Source organism: Scomber scombrus, chromosome 14, assembly GCF_963691925.1.
Source record: "Scomber scombrus chromosome 14, fScoSco1.1, whole genome shotgun sequence".
In the NCBI taxonomy this organism is placed as follows: Eukaryota; Metazoa; Chordata; class Actinopteri; order Scombriformes; family Scombridae; genus Scomber; species Scomber scombrus.
In genome coordinates, this window is record NC_084983.1 from 15,262,272 (window position 1) to 15,285,733 (window position 23,462).

At 40.4% G+C, this 23,462-nt stretch overlaps 2 protein-coding genes across 2 annotated transcripts; one reads left to right on the top strand and one right to left on the bottom strand.

Moving 5' to 3' along the window:
* The first annotated feature begins 8,052 nt into the window (after positions 1 to 8,052).
* Positions 8,053 to 11,987, top strand: rfc3 (replication factor C (activator 1) 3). The gene is made up of 9 exons (XM_062433339.1): positions 8,053 to 8,299; positions 9,420 to 9,557; positions 9,908 to 9,975; positions 10,137 to 10,234; positions 10,441 to 10,622; positions 10,713 to 10,849; positions 10,948 to 11,046; positions 11,320 to 11,389; positions 11,516 to 11,987. The coding sequence occupies exons 1-9, from the start codon at positions 8,213 to 8,215 to the stop codon at positions 11,705 to 11,707; spliced, it is 1,071 nt and encodes a 356-aa protein (XP_062289323.1). The 5' UTR covers positions 8,053 to 8,212; the 3' UTR covers positions 11,708 to 11,987.
* A 266-nt stretch (positions 11,988 to 12,253) lies between these two features.
* On the bottom strand, positions 12,254 to 21,962 carry kl (klotho). Its single transcript, XM_062433043.1, has 13 exons — positions 21,122 to 21,962; positions 19,618 to 20,048; positions 19,419 to 19,498; positions 19,149 to 19,311; positions 18,588 to 18,693; positions 17,873 to 18,022; positions 17,358 to 17,587; positions 16,519 to 16,714; positions 15,888 to 16,066; positions 15,684 to 15,791; positions 14,843 to 14,948; positions 14,512 to 14,638; positions 12,254 to 13,657 (listed from the first exon to the last, which is right to left on the bottom strand). Exons 1-13 carry the CDS (start codon positions 21,836 to 21,838, stop codon positions 13,326 to 13,328), a joined length of 2,925 nt encoding a protein of 974 aa, XP_062289027.1. The 5' UTR covers positions 21,839 to 21,962; the 3' UTR covers positions 12,254 to 13,325.
* Positions 21,963 to 23,462: the final 1,500 nt, after the last annotated feature.

Here is a 23,462-nt window from a genome sequence, read left to right on the forward strand (position 1 = left end):
ACAGACGTGGGGCGAGGGGAGAACACTGGGAGTGGGAGCTTTTCAGTGGCATAAGTGACTGAAAACATGAACATAAGTGCACAGACTCACACACAGAGTGGAAATGTGCTCATGTGAACACAAATGCACACCATACACATACATGCAGACACATTCACTTTCGCAGCAGAGTGCTCTCAAAGTTCATGAAATATTAATAGGCTCCCCTCCAAAGTATTTACAGAGGATGAAGCTTTTAATGCATCACAGTATCTCTGCTACAAGACCCCATTTCATTACTTGAACTGTCTTGGGAAGGCTAAGACACCTGTTATCATCTCAGTATGAATAGCTAAAGAAGTGAGTCCTTGTTTCGATACATTAGGTATGCTCTGCTTCTTTGAGGTGAAAGGTATTTAAAGTGCATGAATCAATATTATGTTGTCACTTCAGCTACATAAATACACCAACAAATGCTCTTAAGATCACAACAATCCACTGGATTCAAACCTGGAAAATCTATATTGGTGTTGTCTATTCTGATGTAGTAGATGTATGCTGTAATTTGACATTTGATACAGTAAGCAGCAGTTACTTCACTTGCAAACTAATTCTGGTGAGCCAAATCAAGAAAAGCATGCTGCACATTCCTGTTTCCTGTTTAGTATACCACTGGAAATACTATTAGTATACCAGTGGAAAATACAGTCATTCATAAAGTGAAGTGAATAACTGGTTGCATTTTGTCACCTGGCAACAAGAGGCAACCTTTTATACATTTGAGTCTTACCTAATTTTATTTTTTTTTAAAAGATCTTTACAATTTTCCGTAACACTCATTATCAACGTAAAAACATAATGTGCCACAGACCAGTGATCAAGGCACCTACAGAACTGGGAAATGATAGAAAAACTGTCTTAAGACTGGACACGAGACTCATTCCACTTTAATTTCATTTTGATAACTTGTTTTTTACTCTAATTTCCTCAAATCATTTCATTTGGCCAAGTTGTTACACACATTGCCGACTGTGACGAAACCGCCTGAGCCAAGATATTCCAAGAATGTGGAACCGCAAAGGGGCCTCTTTGACTCAACAGGTATTCAAATGAGCTCTGGCCTGTCAATAAGTGACTTTAAAAGCTACTTGGTCGAACACTGAGAAGGACATCACAAAAGGAGCACGGGGAGAAGCAATCCTTTCATTTCTGGCCAACGGTGGAAAACAGTGTGCAGTGTGCCAGAGGTCTGTTATGGGAACGTGCCAGTGACTGAGGGCCGCTCTGACAGGTGTGAGAACGCAGTCAGGGGCACGTTCACACTACTGGATGCCTACTGGCACAGTGCACGCTGGGAGATTGAGATGCCAGCACAGGCCAGTGGAAAAATGAAAAGAATTTATGATTGAAGGTATACCTGGCAAGCTAAACTTTTTTTGGATTCCCTTTTATAAAACATAAACACATTGTTTTCTTTCTCTTCAAAAATTCAAATACCAAATTATTGTGAATATGTTTATCTCCAGTAGAATATGTAGAAAAGCAGATGGTATGGGGACTCTCGCTCTTGCAACTTTTTCTGACTAACAGACATTTTTGCTTTTAATAATATACAACAGATAGGACACACGGAGAAAAAGGGAGAGGAGGATGACGTACAACAGAGATGCACAGTGGATATCAAACCAGACACCTTCCTACTACATGCATACATTTTTGCATCAATGCATCTTTGACCATTAATCCACCACAAAGCTCTAATATGCAATGTTGTAACTAAACACATTTGGTTAGTTTAATAAAATTGTGTAAACTGTGATCTAGTTTTCAAAAAGCCTCTGCTATCCTCACCCCTGGCCTAAACACATACGGTAGTGGGTCTGCACACAACTACTCTTCTGAAACATGCTGTACAGTACAAACCATGTTCTTAGTTAGTACTGAACACAAATTCACAAACATTTTCAAAACAACCCAGATCCTCAATTTATTTAAAAAAATCCCTTCAAGCCACTTAGGGATAATCAGCATTTACTGTGAGAACAATTTGACATTGCTGCCCTCTAGTGGTACAAATAGGTTTTATTGTTAGAAAATTGGCCTTTTTCATAGGGGACATTTTGACATGTCATAGTGGGAAAAGCACAGGTGTAAATAGTAAGATTAATGATGCTGGCACACTGTCACTCTGTTATTACTGCTACACTTGAATTGAACTGAGCCATGGTTGAACCTGTACTTCCAGTCTAGTGTTTGCTGTGAAAAAAGTCTATCTGCAGCGTTGTAACACATGCATGCAGCTACTGAATTAGTTTCTTTGGGCAGCTCTACACTTTGAATAAGGCTGGAGAAACCTGTGTCTCTGGCCTTGTTATCGCTCTCCTCCTGTCTTGTTTTTCTTACCTGTTTTGCATTGTTCTCTGGTGTATCCTCTTCCTCCTGGCTACCTGTGAACACAGGTTTGCCCCTGTTGGTGGGCTTTTGCCAGCCAGAAGTGCTGTTAGGCTGGGCATCCTGTCTCTTCCTCGAGCGCTTCCTGTTCGTGCTCAAGTTTCTACGGCGACGACTGACCAGGAATTCCTTATATTGTAAGGCCTCTGAAATATCATCATCGTCCTCCTTGTCACTGTCACCCTCTCCCACGTCATTGGTGGACGAGGAAGACTCCCTGCCATCAGAGCTCTCATTGATGATCACCTGGTTGTCAGTGCTACATTCATTATCACAGAATACAATGGCGCTCGGCTTGTGCTTTATTATTCTTAGCAGATCCAATGAACAGTCCTCTGGTGCACTCACAGATGTTGACAGATGGTTACCACAGCTGTTGTCCAAGGCTGGTGAAAAGGCAGAAAGAAATTCCTCAAGAGACAAGGCCTCTGAGGGGCTTCCTTCTTTCTGCTGAGGTAACATGGCTTCACAATGTTTCAATTTTTCTGCTTCCATCTGAGAATTAATGTGAACAGCTGCTCTACAATCCAGGCCTGACACCTCCCTGTCCTGACCTGCTCCTTGAGCCGTTTCTGAACTGCAGCTGCCTTCACAGTGTCCATTCTGCTTTGAGTCAGGCTTAGTTGGATCACAGGGGGAGCTGTTGGCCATCTGCAGCTCCTTCCCAATAAAGCTTTGAACTTGAATGGCCACGGGATCTGGAGTACAGTGCAGCAGAGGAGCAGGTTCAGACATGGTTTTCAGTTTGTTGTTGGAGGTTTGAGTCAGAAGGGGAACTTGACCTTGGAGGTCACCCACAGCCGGGGGGTAAGTATGCCTGTAAGACTACTGCTGAACAGGCAAAGCAGCTACTGGACCTCCATGCATCACCGGGGAACCAGTCCTCATCTGTTGAGTCTTTTATAGTTTGGTAAGCACAGCGCTGGCTCTTTTGAACAGAGCCTGGTGAATTGACAGTTCAGGAAAAGCCACTAAAATGCAGCTGCAACTGGATATTTACAGCTTGGCCCACATTTGAATGACATTTCTTTGATACCTGCTGAAGAGAGGAGAGAAAAACATTTTGAGCAAATTGATTCATGTTTATACATGTGCACGCCATAAAAAATATGTATGCATAATACAGAGTCATTCAGCTCTTTAAATGTATGTATCTGTCTGGATTCAAGTCTGGATTTGCTTACAGACTTAAACATAATGCTTAAGAGGGATGATACTGTTGCTGAGACAGGTCTTCTCTCTCATGAGTCATTTTCTCTTTAAAAATGTAAACCTGCAGGCAATTTAACAATTTAATTTAGGATTTAAACTCTACTGGCAACACTTTCTGTAAACTCTAAGATTAAAAAAACATGCCAAATGTGATGACAGTTTTTAAATAGTGTAAAGTATCAATAATTTGATTCTATGAAATTCAAATTGGGATATTTTGGGACAAAACAATCATAAATGTGTCTGCCCCATGCCAAAGTTTGTCTTCAGAGAAACCCTGCAGTGCACCACGCTGGAGCTTTCAAGGGGCTTTTTTGGTGACAAATGCATTTTTCTCAAACACTTGTTTTTTCCTGGTGGATATTTTCGGCTACAGCCAACACACCCTTTCCTTGCCTGGCATGTTTTCTTTGTGTTTTGAACAGGCAACAGTGAGTCCTTTTAAAAAAAATGGTTAAAATCCTGAAACAATTCTATTGTAAACACAGCCAGTATGTATGGAAATATACAAATCCTTTCCAACAAGAGTTTCATTCACCACTACAAACGTGCAAACAAAGAGCTATTTGTCACCACTTTTGTGTGGGTAATGTGTCAACTGGTCTGAGAAAAAAATACTACAGTACAGTATTTTAATAACTTTGGAATTAATCCCAGTAAATGCTCAATAATCAGCACAGAGAGGCATTTGTAACTTTAACCTCTTCTGTGACAAAAACATTTAAGTAACTAAAGGATGCTCTAAAGAAGCGCATTAGATTTCAACATACCAGACGTCTTTGTACAGAAGTTGTGTCATCCAAGAACACATCCGACACAGCACCCTGAAGAACCTTGAAAGTAAAAGAAGTACCCATCCAAGGCAAGTCACGCTGTTATACTATATGCTGCATGACACTGATAACACAAGAAAGAGTGAGTTTACTTCAGTAAAGATATGAAATGCTGCGAGGGGAGGAGAGAAGAAGAAAGGGCTGAGGAATGCCCTTTTCCCTCCTATATTACCTCAGCAAAAAGACAGGGAGCTCCACAGGCAGGTGTTTGAGCTATTTGTGTGTGTGTGTGTGTGTGTGTGTGTGTGTGTGTGTGTGTGTGTGTGTGTGTGTGTGTGTGTGTGTGTAGAAAGAAAGAGAGAGAGAGAGAGAGAGAGAGAGAGAGAGAGAGAGAGAGAGAGAGAGAGAGAGAGAGAGAGAGAGAGAGAGAGCACGATTGAGTATTATACGTTGAGTGTGCATGTGAATGCAAGCATGTCTAAGAGAGAAAAATGATAATTTACAGTATGCACTTAGTACAAAAAGGAAATAGTTAAATAGCTGTGCGTACATTCAGATGTACATGCAGACCTTGATTAACTGTGGCACTCCTCCCCTCATTCCTCCTTTTCACTCATTGCTGTATAATATCACCCAAGGCAAAGGATTTTTCACCTGAGAGAACATTCCTCGACGACAACGCATGAGGTAATGCTTAAAACGTGTTCTTATCCTCTCTAAATCTCGTTGCTCATATTTTTTGTAACTAAAGCAAAGCTGCTCTGAGCCTTAATCAACAAGACAAGACTTATGGTCCTTAAAAAGCTGTCGGTGGACTGAGGAATTCCACACATTTGCCAGCAAACATTGATTTTTGTGTTTTGGGAGGGAATGTCTTTGGTCAGGAGGGAAGCCCATTGAGGATGTGATTTTGCCTGTTGAGGCCTGTTTGTCCCTCAAGGTCTTGGGGAGAAGAGATCTGGTCAAGGTGGAGGCTTCTGTATGGAGCCAAGAGTGAAGTTATGATGATCTAAATTGCTTTCTGTGTCTTTTCTTTATGTGAAAAGTTCAACAATCACAGAATCAGTAAAGTAGTAGTGTTATATATCTAGAAAGGCTCAGGTATAAAGATACTGGCTGAAATTCATACAAATACAAAGGAGTTCAGCTCAGTTTATTTTTTCAGAGTAGTCTTTTTTTAAACTCAGCAAAATTACATCTTCCCAAAAAGAGCTATAATAATTATACCTTAGCATGTATCTTGTTGTGTTATCTTCTATTTGGAGATGAAAGGTTGATGATTTTCCCAATATAAGCACCACAAACTGAAATAAGTGACACTGTTTTAGGGCAAAGTGGCTCTTTAAAATGTCTTAAAAAGATCATACAGAATTATACAAGTTCAACATTTAAGGAGTGGACAAAACAAACTCATTCACAAGAATCGAAGTGATACTAATGAATGAACTTATATTTATGAAGGTAATGTTGCCTGAAGGAACCTGATAACCTTCACCTGCTACTCCCACCTGCTCCAGATATGACACTGTCCGACATTGCGGCTGTGATGATGGATGCACATTAATTTTACTCAAACATGCATTTAAATACAAGCTACGCCAACCTGTTGAAACATGCTCCTCCATGTATAACATTCCTCTCATGGAGACGTACAGTTACCTGAGTCAGGTTAAAGAAAAGCCGGGCAAGAGAAAAAGAAAACAAGGAAGAAATGATGGGTGAGATAAAGATAAAATATTACAATATGAGAAAAAAGAGAAATATAATAATTACCTATAACAGTATCTTTTTAAGGCTACAATCAAGAGGTAAAACACTGGGAGAAAAGCACATGAAATGTATACATATCTTTATGTATCCACATCTAGCCTCAGAAAAAAAAAGTCAGCTGTTTTATCTTGACAGTGTGTACTATACAGTAGATCATGTGTGAAATTTTGTCAACCCTAATTTTGACAACAAACATCCGCATGCATATAGAGTCAGATAAGCAACAAAAAAAAAGCCTTCCAACTTGAATTACAGCAAACATGGAATTAAAATTCTGCACTGTCTTGTCTGGTGGTGGAGGAAATATTCAATGACTGAACCATATATTTTTATAAATATATGGCCGAAATGTATTATCTTTAAAAATCAATATTTTTTTAAAACTACAAAATGTTGATAAGAAGGTGATCCTAGAATAAGATAGATTTTGAAATCCTGTACAAAAATAAAGGAAATTATAGAAAAGCCACAAGTATACAGTATACTTCTAACAGTCACCAGATGAGCATCACCATAAACCATGAGCCAGCTCACACCATCCTGATTAGTTATAGCATGACATGACACCGTGGTGACATTGTGGTATTTAGTTTTTGTTGCATGGGATTAACTGTCTCACATTCCTTGGTGGTATCAGACTGTTTTAGTGTAAACAACTACATATCTGCTGCAACACAGAGCAGATGCAATCCTTCCTCTACTGTCCTTACATATGGCCAGGTTATCCTCTTAGGGGGCCCCGGGCACAAAATTAACTGCTGGGTCCCTATTAAGCCCTTCGCTGCCTCCGGCTTTCTCCTAACAAGACAAATATCTTGTCCGTGGCTGTCTGGGGCTGTATGTTTTGAGATAAGCACAAATACCTTACTTATACCTATACATAACAACATAGGTCATGCAAGATTAACACTATAGGTCATCCTTTGTGGACTACTGGAGGAGGCAAATTCAATAATTAAGATGCTCAAAAGAACAATTAAGAGGGTCGTTTTTGCCTGATGCTGTGAGGCTTTTCAGTGACATAAAGTACTTTATGATTATGTATTACTGCTGGCAGTTAGGCCATTTTTACTATTCATTGGCCGGTGCTATCTTTCAGACTGCTTTAACAGTTTTATCGGGGTTTTTTTTTAATCGTTTTATTTATTGGCTTTGATTGTCTTTGTTTATGTTTTTTCCTCTTGTATGCGTGGGATCCATCTATCTATCTATCCATCTAAAGTGTGTCACTCTGAGGACCTTATAATAATTAACCTTTTTACCTCGAAAGACCATTGAGTAAGTACCCTCATTTACAATGGTGTCGAGAAAGAATAACAGTAACACAATAATAGGTAAAAGAAAAGAAACATAAAATAAAAAATTAAACAATAAAAATAAAACAATGAATACATACATGTAAACAGATAAGATTACAGTGACATTAAAAACATTTAAAATAAGGTCTGAGATAAGGCCTTTGAACAGCTGTAGTGGTAATCTAATTTTAAGGCTGTTTGCAGATTGCTCCAAGTCTAAAAGGCATTATAAGAGGATGACATTTTTCCTATTTCGGTTCTGACTAATGGAGTATAGAGCAACAGCCTATTCTGTGATCGAGTACCAATATCATGTTACTTCAGGGTTAAAAGAAAAAAGGTTTGTAATATGAAGCTATGTCCCTTCAACATGACTGCACTGCAGAATAAAGCTATCAAAAGTGTTTAAAACTGTGTATGAAAACCAGCTTAAATCATTATACAGCAGTCTGCTAAAATGCATTCAAGAACAGCCTGTCATTATCACCTAAAGGGCTGTTGTGTGTGTGGTGCCCCTTACCGACGGGTAGCACCTGTTCTCCAGCATGGCACAGCTTTTGCAAACTCACTGTGATTTCCTGCAGCATGTTTGTCCCATTTGAGTCGCCGTAGCTGCAGAGGAAGCAGCAGCGCGGGTTTGTGAATAATATTTCGCGGGATATCAGAGAGTTAGCTGCGGGTTGTCTGTCCTCAACACTAACACATAACAGCCTCTAAATTCATAACAAGATGAGTTTGTGGGTGGACAAATATCGACCGACTTCTCTCGGTAAACTCGACTATCATAAAGATCAAGCATCTCAGCTCAAAAACCTGGTGAGACAAACTTTATCCCGACTATTAGTTAGCTTCTTTAGCTTGTGTAACCAATAGAAATGATTGCCTGTGCTGGTCAGTGTGTGATAACCTTATTCATTTAGTTGAGTGTAAATATCATTTGAAGCTAGTTTGTTAGAGGAAGTATTGTCCGTCATATCTCTTGTTTCAGGGTAGCGTCATTAACATGACCCACAGTGTTGTTTTCATCCTCAAGTGATCATTTGATCAATAATAGGTCAAACAACTGTGAAAAGTGTCTATTAATTCCAAGATAAAACTTGGAATTGATAAAATCAACACAAGGTTGCAAACGCTTTCAGCCACGTCTCTTGGTCTTCTTCACAGTTCCTCAGGTTTAATGGACTATAAATGAACCTTGTGTTGATCATTTATTACCAAGCTGCTGTTCAGATTAGATCAGACAATATAGACATTGCATTCACAGTACACAACAAATAACACCATAAAAAGCAATTTAAGACATGATGAACTCACCAGCTAGAGCAAACAATGTTGGTGTTTGACACACACACACAAACACACACGTTTGTATGTATATCTAATATAACTAATAAATAACCTCCACTGAGATGTGAATGTCAGCTGAAAGGTGCTATGAATCAAACCTGCATCTAAAAGGGATCATTGAAGGATAATCGATGATTGATAATTGATTAATCATTAAGTAATTTCTCCAACAAAACATAGCAAATGTGAGGTTTCTTTGTTCTATACAGTAGTTAACTGAATATCTTTGTTTTGGGGCTGTTGGTCACCTAAAACAAGACATTTCATGGTGTCATCTTGGACTAATGAAATAGGCATATTTCACAGTTTTCTGCATTTTTACAGGAAAAACAAACAACAATCGATTATTCAGCTACTGAGGAAAATAACTTGATGTAGAAAATTAGATTGGTGCAAAGCAAATACCTAATCGTTAAAATAATTTATTACATGAGGAGATTTTTGTGAATGTGGTCTAACTATTACATTTTTTATCAAGCAACACTTTACTCCAAAATCTTCAGTGATGGTCAAGGCACATAACTGTGTAGTCCAATGGGAGTCTTAACTATTAACCAAAACCTTCTTTGTGAATGTTCGTTTGTTTCAGGTTCAATGTGGCGACTTTCCGCACTTGTTGGTGTACGGACCATCAGGCGCAGGGAAGAAGACCCGCATCATGTGCCTGCTGAGGGAGCTGTATGGCGCTGGGGTGGAGAAGCTTCGCATAGAGCATCAGACCATAGTGGTGAGAGGGTCAATATTGAAATACTCCACTACACACCTGCAGTTTCTCCGGACATCTCTACTCAGTCTTCATTAGTTTACTACTGTCTAAAATCATGTGTAAATGAATATTGATGTGCCCTTAAAATAGAACAAACTCATCACTCTGAGAATCAGCAGATTTCTGCAGCATCAGAGACTGTGTGCCATAACAACTTAAGCAAGACTTTATGGAAAACATACACATGTTGCACTTTTGACTACTGTTATTGACAGTGAATAAGTCAAGCATCACAGTTTACCTAAAAATCCAAACAGACTCCTACACACACTAGGCATAGTCACATTGCAATTTTGTGTTTTTGTCTCCAGGCTCCCTCAAAGAAAAAAATCGAGATCAACACAATAGCCAGCAACTACCACTTGGAAGTAAACCCAAGGTAAAGTACATTTACTCAAGTACAATTTGGATGTACTACTTCAGATGGAATTAATGTATTTTTTAACTCTATTGCATTTATTTGACAGCTGTAGCTACTTGAGTTTAGCAATAAAAATCACAAATATTATGTGACTTAAGTATTTCCATTCTGTCGTACAGTGATGCAGGAAACCAGGACCGTGTGGTGATTCAAGAGCTGATTAAAACGGTGGCTCAATCTCAGCAGATCCAGTCAAGCACCCAGAGAGAGTTTAAAGGTAGGAAAGACACAAGTCCCTCTTTACCAGTTCAACCATGTTTTAGAGCAATTGTCCTAACAGGATAAAAGTCTCAACTCAGAAATCGATGCTTAACTTAATAAAAATAAATAAATAAAAAAAACAATACAAATCATGGGAAGATCAGTATTCCCTTTTATGAATGAGCTTTCCCTCTGTAGTAACTGGCACACTTTCGTTCTCAGTCGTATTGCTCACAGAGGTGGACAGGCTCACAAAGGATGCCCAGCATGCATTGCGTCGTACAATGGAAAAGTACATGGCCACCTGCCGTCTCATCCTCTACTCTAACTCCACCTCCAAAGTGATCGGGCCCATTCGGAGCCGTTGTCTGGCCATCAGAGTTCCTCTGCCCAGCACAGAAGAGGTGGTTTAGTTTATTCTTTAGTAATAATGTTAAAATACTGTATTAGTATGCATGAAATGTGTTTTTTAATCTGTTTTTCCTGTTTGGCAGGTTTGTAACGTTCTAACATCAGTCTGTAAGAAGGAGGGTCTGCTCCTCCCACCTGAGCTGGCCAAGCAAATCAGTGAGAAGTCTGGCCGCAACCTTCGCAAAGCCCTTTTGATGTGTGAGGCCTGTAGAGTGCAGCAGTAAGTGTGCACAAACCTTATTAGTATTATTCTTCCTATAAACGAGCAACCATCTTTCAAAAGTATCTGCTTATTCAGCCTGTGTCAACCTTCTCCAGGTATCCATTCTCAGTGGATCAAGACGTCCCAGAGACGGACTGGGAGGCTTACCTCAGAGAAACGGCAAATGCCATCGTCAGCCAGCAGAGCCCTCAGAGGTGGGTGAGGCGATGAGAGAGAGAGAGAGAGAGAGAGAGAGAGAGAGAGAGAGAGAGAGAGAGAGAGAGAGAGAGAGAGAGAGAGAGAGAGAGAGAGAGAGAGAGAGAGAGGAGAGAGAGAGAGAGAGAGAGAGAGAGAGAGAGAGAGAGAGAGAGAGAGAGAGAGAGAGAGAGAGAGAGAGAGAGAGAGAGAGAGAGAGAGAGAGAGAGAGAGAAGTTAATCAGATTTGTAGGGATATTTTAATGCTGAATCTTCGTCTTTTTCTGTTCCAGGTTGTTGGAGGTCCGAGCCCGGCTGTACGAGCTGCTGACTCACTGCATCCCTCCCGACATCATCATGAAGGTACTGTTTACTACACCTCACTTCCTACGAAAGTGTTGAAAGGTTTTTTTTTTTTTTTTAGTAACTTCTAAGGTAAAGAGTAATCATGATTTAATTGCTAAATATCCTTGTGTAATCCTCCGACAGGGTCTGGTCAGAGAGTTGCTGAATAACTGCGATGGTCACCTGAAGACAGAGGTGGCCCACATGGCAGCTTACTACGAACACAGACTGCAGCTGGGCAACAAAGCTATCTACCACCTGGAGGCCTTCACAGCCAAGTTCATGGCAATCTACAAGAAGTTCATGGAAGATGGTTTGGATGCCATGATGTTTTGACTCTGAATGGACTTGAACACAGATACTTTTCCCGATGAGGTTCAACAGCTCTTACTGATATGTCACTTTTTCTCCCCAACAACTTTTATCAGTGACTATTATGGCATTATGGTGATAATGACACATTTCACCTCACCAACTCGGCTCTTTATAAAATGTGTAAACTTTGAATTGTTGCTCCAGTGGTGTAAGATACTAAAGAGCAGTTTGATAGTGGCATGAGCAGGTCATAATTTGTAAAAATGTAGATCATAATAATAATAAAATAAATGTCTTGTTTACAAAGTGTGGTGTTCCTCTGCGGATATCTGACCAAACTGACACTGCCTTACAGTGCTGTCTGACAATAGTCTGGCACTAAGGGTACAAGTACAGTAATGCTAATTCTACACAGGAATGAGTTTTACTTACTTACTTTTGTTTTAATGATGGTGACTGGACCAAAAGCACTTTTCTTTTTTCCTCCTTAATATTTTTTCTTTAGTCCATAGACCACACAAACAGACTGCAAACATGAGATGACATGCAACAGAGGTTCTCAGCTGATTTTGTTAAAGCCTGTTTGTTAAAGCAAATTTATTAATTTGAGCACTAATCACATAAACAAATACTCATTATAGTCACAAAACTGTACAAACGAGTCAAAATAACCACAATGATATGTTAGATGAATATGTTAAAAAATCTTGAAGTGTTCTGTTCACCCATAAATGCAGGTACAAATGTAGTGGGTGTAAGTTGTAAAATAATGTCTTTTAGGTAACTTCTCCATTGACTGTTATATGGGAAAAACCTTAGCAGCATAGTGGAGTGCAAGGAGTCTCAGTAAAAAAAAAAAAAAGGGAAATGGTCGACCCTTGACTTTCTACACAGCATTAACTCTCAAGCAGTTTTGAAAAGAAAGCTCTGATATACAACATCCTCTGAAACTGGTCTGTAGAGTCAAATCATTTTTAATGCTACTGTGTTACATTCCCAGCAGTAGCTGTTTGTTGGATTTCAACATAGTTCTGCTGAGGTTTTGTTTTTTATAAATTGCCATGAGTGTCCAGTCTGTTTGGACACTTTGGCTTCTCATTGACTGCAAAACTATCTTCTTGGCTGTCAAATCTCCCTTAATGCAGTCGCATTGGGAAAACCTAAAATGTAAATAGTCTATGGAGCTTCCTTCGTGATTGTGGTTCAGGTACTTCATCGTCCTTTTTCTTGTTTTATCTTCTCAATGTCTAAGCCTTAGTGGAAGGAGGGTTAAACTTGGACTATTTAGTCATTTATAAAACCGCTAATCCACAGTAGTCATTCTGTAATATTCTAAAAACAAGGAAGCATTCAAATCTTTGGGAAATTATCCAAAAACATCAAGAATATTGTGACAATTAGGGGTTTATAAACTGTAAAAACCTGTAAATATGTTACAGGTTTTGTAACATATTTACATAAATTTTACATAACAGCAGTAATACTTAATGTCAAGATGATTGAACCACTTTCCTAATTCAGACTTCATTTAACAAAAAGTTCCAAAGAAGCACTAAAACTTAAAACTGACATCAAGACCGACCTCTACACTTTCTTTTTCTCAACAGTTATTTTTTAAGAAGAAAAAGCTCCATGTTCATCAGTAACACTCCTTGTGTTTCTTGGCTGTGTAGTAGATGATGAGGCCCAGGGTGATAAGTACCCCTGAGCCCACCAGAGTCAGGAAGCCCACCACGGGCCTCTTGAGCACCTGGCAGCCAAGGCAGGGCTGGGGCAAACGAGGACACTGCTGAGGTGCGGCTCCTGGAATGGGGAAGCCGTTGAACTGGATGATGTTGCGATAGTTGGATAGCGAGGCCTTGACGATGACCTCTTCGTGGACGTTGCCGTACAAGCCAAACCCGGGGTCCCTCTGGTCACTCAGGGCATAAGCAAAGTAACCCTTCAGGTTTACGCCATCCAGAGTGTATGCTGAGGCAGGAAAGAAGAACATGTGAACTGTTAAGATTGATTTTCATTGGTTGGGTCAGTGAAAGCAGAAAAAAACTGAAAGCTTCTGTTTGTAGATTTAAAAAGTAGTAACAGTATGCAGCCGTTGAGAGTAACTAGTGTCTGGTAATTACAAGTACTCTCATGCCGTGTATTTTTTAAACTCATGCCACTATTAAATCATAAATAAATATTTTTTTTGGTAAAGATTCATAGAAAATGGCTTATAATGATAATGTTAGTTCGACTAAATGGCAACTACTAAGTATTTATCAGAATGTGTGTCATTCCTTTTTTATGTGTTTATAAATAGACACACATTTTGCCTTATAAGTAACATTTAGCTGGAATAATTCAAAGATCTCATAAAGCAGAATAAGTAAATGCCTCATGTATTGTTGATGATGTATTTTAGGCTCAAACTGTTTTCTGTGGATGGTTGCCAGTTAGTGTTGACCGCACACATTACAACACTGAACAAAGCTACAGTAGCGCACGTAACCGTCTGAAACTGCAGGCAAAGGTCTTCACTGAGTGTAACCTAATGAACTTTACAAGGACAGGTAACTGCAGCACAAATAACCTTGACTCGACAATTCATCGTAAAGTTCGTATCTGTGTTTATATTTGCGTGTGTGAGTGCATCTGAGGCAGCTGACTATTCAGGAGTCAGTGACCTAAATACCTGTCTAATAATTAAGCTCTGCAGAGGCCAAAATGATGAACGTTGTTGACCAGTAAGGGTAAAAACTTCTACCGAGAATTAATCACTTAGTACACACAACAATCAGCTCAATTGTTGTAACATCAGTTCAATAAAATCCAAACAGTCTCACCTTTCAGCGCCTCATTGATGTAGTTGTACAGGTAGTAGACTCTCAGGCTGTCTTTGAAGCGGGCTGGGTCTTCCTGGACCCCATTGGCCATCACGTAAACAGGCACGTCACAGTAATGCTCCCTCACCTAACACAGCAGAATGGAAATGTGAGTTTATTACACTGAAACAAAAATGTACTTGAGTTGTGTTTAACTAAATATGAACACTTTAAGCAGCGATGACCTTGTGGAGAAACAGTAACATAATAGAATAGAACAAGACTGCAAGACATAAGTTTGCATTACAACCAGCCATCAAACAAGCAATGATACAGATCCCTCCAGTCTCACCCAGTTGAGGGCCTTTCTCAGGCCCCAGGGCACCACAGCCCTGGGGGACATAATCCACGTGGTGTCTTTCATTTGTTGGACCTCCAGCTTTTCTGTGTAGGTGTACCTGCAGGCATGGAGATAGAGATGATACAACAGCTGAGTATCTTTTTTTTTTTAAGTGAAAAATGCTTGATTTTACACTGTATCTTCTCAAAGTTAAGTTTTATGTATTTTTTTGTGTGGAAAAGGTGCAAGAATTGAGAAAAATTGCAAATTGAGGGGAAAAAAAAAAAATAGTGTTTTTTTTCTGAGCAAAATAGTTTGCCTCCACTTTCATGTAGAACATTTGAAAATTGTTTTACACAGTCTTTTGTGATTAATTTTGTTGGCAAATTAGAGCGGTTTGCTTTCTTCATTGTGTAATTTCACTTGAATGATGTGTCACATAACAAGGTTGTTTTTATTAGACTGATACAGAGAAGTGTGACAATTGGTACTCTAATTCTCATGATAAGACCACATTTTCCATACACCCCATCACTTCCTGTTTTGCAATTTTTTGCAGCTTGAGGTTTGTTTTGATGATGAGAGGAGAGGTTGAAGTTATATTTGTTGATAAAGCAGTTTTTTTGGAAAGGCTTCCTTTCTGAACTCCAGTGAATCCCACCTGGTTGCACCCAATATCTCACCATCTTTTATTCTCATCGCACAGTATGGACATTAAACATGCAATGATATATTAATGTCAAAATCTTCCTGGCAGCATCTTTAATGTGGAGAAATTGCAGGTTTAATTCATGTCTAAATGAAAGCAAACATGATCTTTAAAGAACAACAGAAGCAGAATGTTTCATCTTACGAGTCTTCCTTGGCATGAGTCACCAGCTCGGTGCTGAAGTGGCTGATGGCAAAGAAGTCATATGTCCCCTTCACCAGCTGTCTGTCCTCCTCATTGAACACTGGCAGGCTGCAGAAAAACACACAGAAAAAATAGCATTTAATGCATAAGATACATAATACATACATAATACATAAGACGTTTGAAGTGTGATTGAAGTTGTACTCAAGTGAGTTGAGCTGACGCAGCCAGCTCCTCATTCCTAGAGGATAGTCTCCATTGCCGAAGATCGGTTCAGCAAACCAGCCGACACGGAAGTCCAAAACCCTTTTAGCCGGTTCTACATCTTCACGGCTGAATGAAAAAGCCGGCTCCACCCATTCCATGTGCAGAGCCAGAGACACCTGAGACACAAAGCAAAATGTGGCAGTACAGGTGATCATCTGTGATATTTGACATTTTCAACCTGAACCTGAGAGCCTTTACATTTACTGTATTTACTGTTAAAATATATTGTCAAAGGCAGCCATGGTGAAGTTCTCTGGTGCATTTTATATTACTCACATCAGAAAGAATAATTTATTTGGAATAAACAGAAGTAGCTAAAGTAGCGAGCAGCGAGAAAAGCCAACATGGGAGAACAGACAAAAAAAACAAATCCTGCACACAGACTTCCTCAGCGAAGCAGAAAATCCAATAAAAAGACATCCCTGTGCTGCCAAGTGCAAACAGCAAAGACTGCTTAATGCAACAAATGTTTCTAAAATAAAAAAACGAGGATCTTGCAGATTGAAAGTAACACTTAGAGGCAGAAAAATCTACAGATGAAAAAACTCAACACAACACTTCACTTTACCTGTCCTCCTTGTGCGTGTCTGAACTCGCGGTCATATGCGTGCCAGGCCAGAGCGTGTGCCCGCAGCATCTGATGGCCATCCTGGTAGCTCACCATGTCATCATTAGGCTCATTCAGGGTGATCCACATCTTCACGTGGGCACCTAGTTCTCTGTAACAGAGTCTGGCGTAGTCTGCGAAGGCCTCTGGAGTCTTCCTGAGAAACAAGTCAAATGTGTACATTTTATTTCTATAGATATCACACAATCATTTTTTATAAAAATACATAACAAACATATATTATAAAGCAATGTTTATGTCACAAGAACCCAACTTTGCAGATTGGGAAATAAATCATTTGAAAAACATGCAAAAACCTTAGGATATCTGTTTCTATTTGTTATAACACCCAGTACACTAAATGTAATTATGGCCTACCAGATTTCCATTATATCAACACTAAATATTGTGTCAATAAAGCTGAAAATGCCATTACATAAAACAGTTTAATTATCAATGAGATTTCAAATATTGTGATTGCTGGGCTTAGTGTTATCTCTCTGCATTTGGCAGATGATACCATGGCAGCAAGCAATAAAAGATGGCTTCATATTTGTAGTAACTGGGACAGACTGTTCCCTCAAACATCACTGTATGTTTACTTTAACACCAGAGCGTTCCTGAATTACCATACAGTATGTTGTAATAAACTGTTCATCATAGGGATGGTTAGTTTGTTCTGGGTATTGAGGAGATTTCCGAGTTGTAAGGGTCATAAAGCTTGCTCAGTGTTCATGTACAGTATGTGCAATTTAAACTGAAATGAGAAACTGGTCACAGTTCGGGTCACTCTATCAGACCTGTTCAGCCACTTGTGTATTAGTGGTGCTGGCAGGCTGCTGCGCAAACGAGTGTGGTGCCAGAGAGTCACCACGGGCGTGATGTTGGCCTGCAGCAGCTGGCGGGTGAAGCAGCGGTAGTAGCCCAGCAGGGTGGTGTTGGGTCGAGCCACGTCACCTGAGGGAACCACAGCTGACCAGTTCAGAGAGAAGTGGAAGTGGTTTACACCCACCTCCTTGATGTCTTTCACCTAAAGAGAGAAAGGAGAGGGCAAGAAATATCACTACTTTAGGTTTACAGTACATGAAGGTATACTTATTAGAGAACAGTGAGAAGATCTATGTGCAGAATGGTGTTTTTTTTTTCTTCTTCTTTTTTTTCTTCTTCTCTGAGCTGATGAACACTGTCAAATGTGCTTGATAGGTTATTTTTCCCACCCAGGCCCTTTAACTGTACTTATATTTCAGGCTAAATTGGGATCAATTTGTACTGAAACAGCTCCAAAGTGAAATGTCCCACTGGTAGACAGACCCACCTGTTGTCGGATGGTGGCGTAATCAGCGCAGTGTGTGGTTCGGCGTAAAGGTGGCGCACTGAGGCCTTTCAGCCTCGTCAGCTCCCCGTTGTTGGAGATGTTCCACAAATAAACACTGGGATCTGCAAACTGGCTGGGCGTGGTCTCCACCTACGACATGAAGAGAAAACCAGTGTAAACATGCACTTGCTTACCCCTCTAACGCTGTGTTTACCTGACACACGCAGATGCAAATAAAGGCCAATGGGGCAAATTGATAAAAGCAGTCAGTCCCTGTTTAGCTCAGCAGGCAGAGTGTGTGAGGTTACGTGGTTTATGATTAAGAGAGTATTCATCGTCGTGGCTGTTTCTGAACTGGACTTTCACCATGAAAACTGCAGGTTCAAAATAATTTAAGGTACATAATGTAACTCCGACAAGGAGAATGAAATAATAACAAATATGACTTAAGTCCTGAATAACAAGCAGCATTAAAGTGAAACTTGTTTTCATTTGCTTTTGCAGAGGTAACAAAACTTCTGACTTCACCGAATATTATTTGGGCTTTTACTGAATCCCAGAAGTTAATACATAGTTAATGTTTTCTCACATTCCTCTATTTCTAAGGAAGTATCCTCGGTTATTATTATCCAACCTCTGCACTATAGCCCACTGTAACCCCCCCCCCTCCAAATCCCTCCACAAATACAGTACACACACTCTCCACCCTCCCTACCTGTATGGAGTTGGCAGACACCCCCCAGGCAAAATCACACGGGAAGACTCCTTGTGCTGGTCTGTTTTCCGGGAGCTCAGGGAAACCATTCCTCTGGATGACATTTCTTTAAGGAAAAATGAATAATCATCATTTCAGGAGGAGCTTTGCTGTGAGTGAAACTATCTCAGTAATAGTAAGGCAACATTAAATGTGCCAAAAAGACTAAACATAGAACCATAACTGTGGTTGAGTCACACTACACTCTCCAAATTTAAAAAATGGTTGCATATAGTGTTCATACATATAAAGATTTCTAATAGTTTCATGTTATTTACAATATACGGAACAATTTCAGAAAGGTTGCTCAATATTTTGGTCATCACATCTGTATTTAAAACATAATTAAGCCTTTTCTGTCAGTATTCAGACTAATATATACAATCTAGTGTAGTGATATCTATAGTCTAGTTCAGATGTGACAATTACTGGGCAATTTCTGATGGATAAAGTTAATATCTAACACTCAGTGATGTCTAATAACACACAAACACCACTGATGACATTGCAACATGTAAACACCTGTAAAAGGTGGCAGACGTCTTTGGCTCCCTCTTCATGTCAGGAGTGTTGAAGTCAACATAGTAAAGTCCCCGTCGTATCCCGTACTCTCTGTGCCACTCAAAGCCGTCTATCAGAGACCAGGCTGTGTATCCGATCACATTCACTCCATCTCTGACGATCGCTGGAGAGCAAAAACAGACAGATTTGGGCTCAGTGTGAAGACGTCAGCTTGCATTTCTTCACTTCCAGCTTTATGTGAAATGTTTCATGTTAATGCTCATCGCTCACATTTAAGTGCCGCGGCGATGAACCTCTTGAGGTAGTACATGTGTTTTGGGTCTTCTGTCTTCATGTTGCCGAGGACGTACCTGTGTGAGCAGCCGTCAAAACGAGACATGATCCACAACACAGCAGACAGCAGAACCATAGGAGAACACACAGGAACATCACAGACTTGGAGACAAATCAACACAACATCTAAACCTACCACCCACTCTGCACCACAAAGATGGGCGGCTTGTCGTATTCAGCGTTGACCCAGTAGAGCAGCATCCTCAGGTCCAGATCCTCATTCTGTCCAAACTTCAGGCTGTCGTTGATGAGCTGGAAGCTCAGGGCAGCTCCGTGTGAGAGGGCGAAGAAGTCAGCCGTCCCCCTCACGTACTCCCTCTCCTCCTGGGTGAAGGAGGGCAGCCGTGAGCCCAGCCTCTTCTTCATACAGGGAGGATAGTCTCCGTCTGTGAAAAGCGGCCGGGCAAACCAGCCCAGGACGTGGTCCAGGGAGCACTGGCACTCCCGCAGGCTTTCCAGGCGGGTGCGACTGGGCTTGATCCAGTGAGAGGCCAGCGCCATAGACAGCTTGCCCTGCTGCCGTCGTCGGTAGTGACGGTCATAAAGATGCCATGCAGCTGCATGAGCCTGGAGGAGAGAGAGAGAGACAAATAGTATGTATAAAACTGTGTCTGTAAGAGAAGTTAAGGTGTGAGTCAAATCAGTCAAACTTTATTTGTATTGCACCTTTCATACAAGTTAACGCATTACAAAGTGCTTTATAGGTGAACCAATAAGACCAATACTGAAATATTAAATGACTGAAATAAGAATACTACAGCATACTACAGTAACTTGTACTTGTACTTAATTGAATATTTCCACTTTGAACTTCTTTTTCACCTTTACACTTTATAAAAAACATGGATATATAAAAAAAAAAAAAAAGGTATAGATGAAACCATTCAACTATTTATCAAGTTTTGTCCACTTGCTACAACAATAACATGACGGGTAGATGTTCTGGGTTTCTTTTGGTTAATCAAGACCGATGGTGAGTCTGAGTCTGTTGGGAAAAGGGGTTTGTGTTTGCTTATGGCGTCAAAGACCTAGGCCCAATTTACAGATTGTGTACACATGGTGAGATAACTTCTGAGTTTCATTACCACCAATGAGGTATGCATTCCATGTACCATATTTTTTACTTTATCTTATGTTTAGTAATATTATGAAGTGGGTTTTCTTATCCATCTTATGTACATTTACATGTTTAATTTATTTTCCTTTTTTTTTTTTGAGTATGAAACACTTTGAGCTGCATTTTTTGTATGAAAGGTGTAACACAAATAAATGTATGGATCAGTCCTAATAATCCAAAGTGTGCAATAAGAATTTAACACCCTAACGGGCCATTCCACACAATGTTTTTAATATATTTTATTTTACTTTACTATATTATAACTTATGTAAAATTGTCATTGCAAGACTTTAACGCTGTGATGTTCCTACATTCACTCAAGTTAATGAATAATACTTCTTCCACCACAGAATGTAAGACAACAAAACACTAAAGGCTCATGTTTGTATTGAAATATTTCTCTCTCTGATAAGGCAGGACATTATTATCACTTCCACAGACACTAAATTAAAGCTGCAAATATTTCTGAGTTGACAAGGAAAAAAGAAATAAATAAAAATAAACAAAATCCGACTTTTCTGACCTTGAGAAGGTTGTGTCCAACCCGAAATGGGAGATCGGGGTCGTTCTTAATCCCAGGAGCGACCACTCCGGTCCCATACCCGTGCCGCGCCACCACAAACGGGTTATCAATAGTGATCCAATACTTCACATCATCCCCGAAAGTCAGGAAACAGAAATCGGCGTAGTCCTTGAATATCCCCACAAGCTCCGGGTTGCTCCAGCCGCCGAGGCTCTGCTGGAGGTGATCCGGCAGGTCCCAGTGATAGAGCGTCACCACCGGCTGCACACGGATCTCCTTCAGCCGCTTAATGAGCGTCCGGTAGTAGTTGGTGCCGATTTCGTTGTAACTCCCGCGGGTCCCGTTGGGGAATATCCTCGACCAGGATAGGGAGAACCTGTAGTGTTTGACCCCGAGCTGCTTGATAGCTCGGATGTCAGCGTGGATGTTGTGGTAGCTGTCGCTGCCCACGTCCCCCGTGGCCATCCGGTTCCCACCGCGCGTAAAAGTGTCCCAAATGGAGAGACCCTTGCCATCCTTCTCAAACGCGCCCTCCACCTGGTACGCCGCCGTGCCCACCGCCCACATGAAGTCGCCGGGAAAGGTATCGTAGAGGAAAGCCTTGTCACCCGGGTAAGGCAGTTTACTGAAGCGACCCCACGTTTTCAGACCAGCATTGGGTTTAGCGGCCCCGCAGGTGAAGGCGAGAAAAGTCAAAAGGGCGAGCAGACCACTCATGGTGCCTGTCAATAGTGGCCTCGGGTGTCCAGTTTTTGACTCGGGTCTTCACTTAACCATGCGTGGAGGCTTTTTTCAGTGACTAAACTGCGGGCTGTTGAGCACAACCAGCCAGCTGTGAACCCACCACACGCCGCCTCTCTACATCTATCAATTATTAGCCAAAGCACCTGACGCACAAAGGTCCACAGGCTCAACATGATGTTAAGAGCCCCAAATGATCAATCTTGTGCAGGGACACGTTAGTCTCTCAATAGTAACCAACAGATCAATGAAGAGTGCTCATATTAAATACATTTCTTATTTTCGGTCTGCTCAGGTGGACCCTCAATTTGACTTTTCCTTCAAAAGCAGTTTAACTTGACTTTGAAAAGCAATCATTCACAGGAGAAAACAGAAGAGTGACCCAGGTGCAAAAAGCCCTAATATGATCTGTTACAGCACCATTACCATACATCTCTGCTGGCAGATCATCTCATAACTAAATGTAAATGACACACATCAAATCTACATTTCTCACTGCATCAAGTTCAAGTTAGGAGGGAACAGGCCGAAGATGATGGGGGGGGGGGGGGATATGCAAACAGCAGAGTCAGTGTACTCTGCTGCACCATGGCCACATTACTTCATTATCTTCCTGTTTTCAGCTCGGTTGCTTGGAAACTGAGGCCTCTTATTGTCAGCCATCTTTGTCCATATAGTACCTGCATAAATATGTGTGTGTGGGGGGGTATAGGTGTGTGTAGGAATAAGTTGTCAGCTTGCACCACATTTCTGTTCCTATTGGAGGTTTAAAGTTTAATGTATGGAACACTTGAAAGTTTTAGAGTAAATAATGAAAATAAAAGGAATATTTATCGAATGTGATTGTTAACAAATGTGATTAACAAATTAATCCATAATGAAAAACATTTTTAGTTGTACACATCAAAGAAAATTAATATTACAAACAAGAATGTATGATCCAGTAATGATAAAAAGGATAGTTGCCTCAAAAGCTGGTGAGGTAAGTTTTTATTTTTGGTTTTAGTATGTTGGTTATTTAATAAATCATTGCTCTTCTCATGACAGGTTAAATTTTTACCAGTGGCTCTCATAACAGCCCTGCATAGGTTTTGTATTTCCCAGACTTCTTATTTGGATATTTCTACATTTTAATTGCCTATTTGACCCTAAACAAAAAATTAAATTAAATAAATTAAATAAATATAATTGACAGTTTGAAGTTTTAACGTCTCTTGCTTAAACTGAGACTAAAGACATGCATTTTCAATGGTACTATATGAGGGATTTATTCAATAAACTAAAAAAATATAAAATCGTATTGTACAATCAAATCAGTCATTAACAAGTGTGCATGTTTGCGGTGTTCACTCGGTTCTGTGAATTTGAACAGCAGCATAAAACTGAGTGACAGAGTGTAAGGACGGTGTCGTTCATCAAGTTTCGTGCTTTATCCGACACAGGAACACAGAGTCACCGGGCAGCTGAGCAGCATGCGATTATGGTGTCGGTCATGGATCATAACCAGCAGCAGAGTGGTGCGTGTGTGTGTGTGTGTGTGTGTGTGTGTGTGTGTGTGTGTGTGTGGGGGAGGGGGGGGCGTTTTTCCACTGTGCTGAGC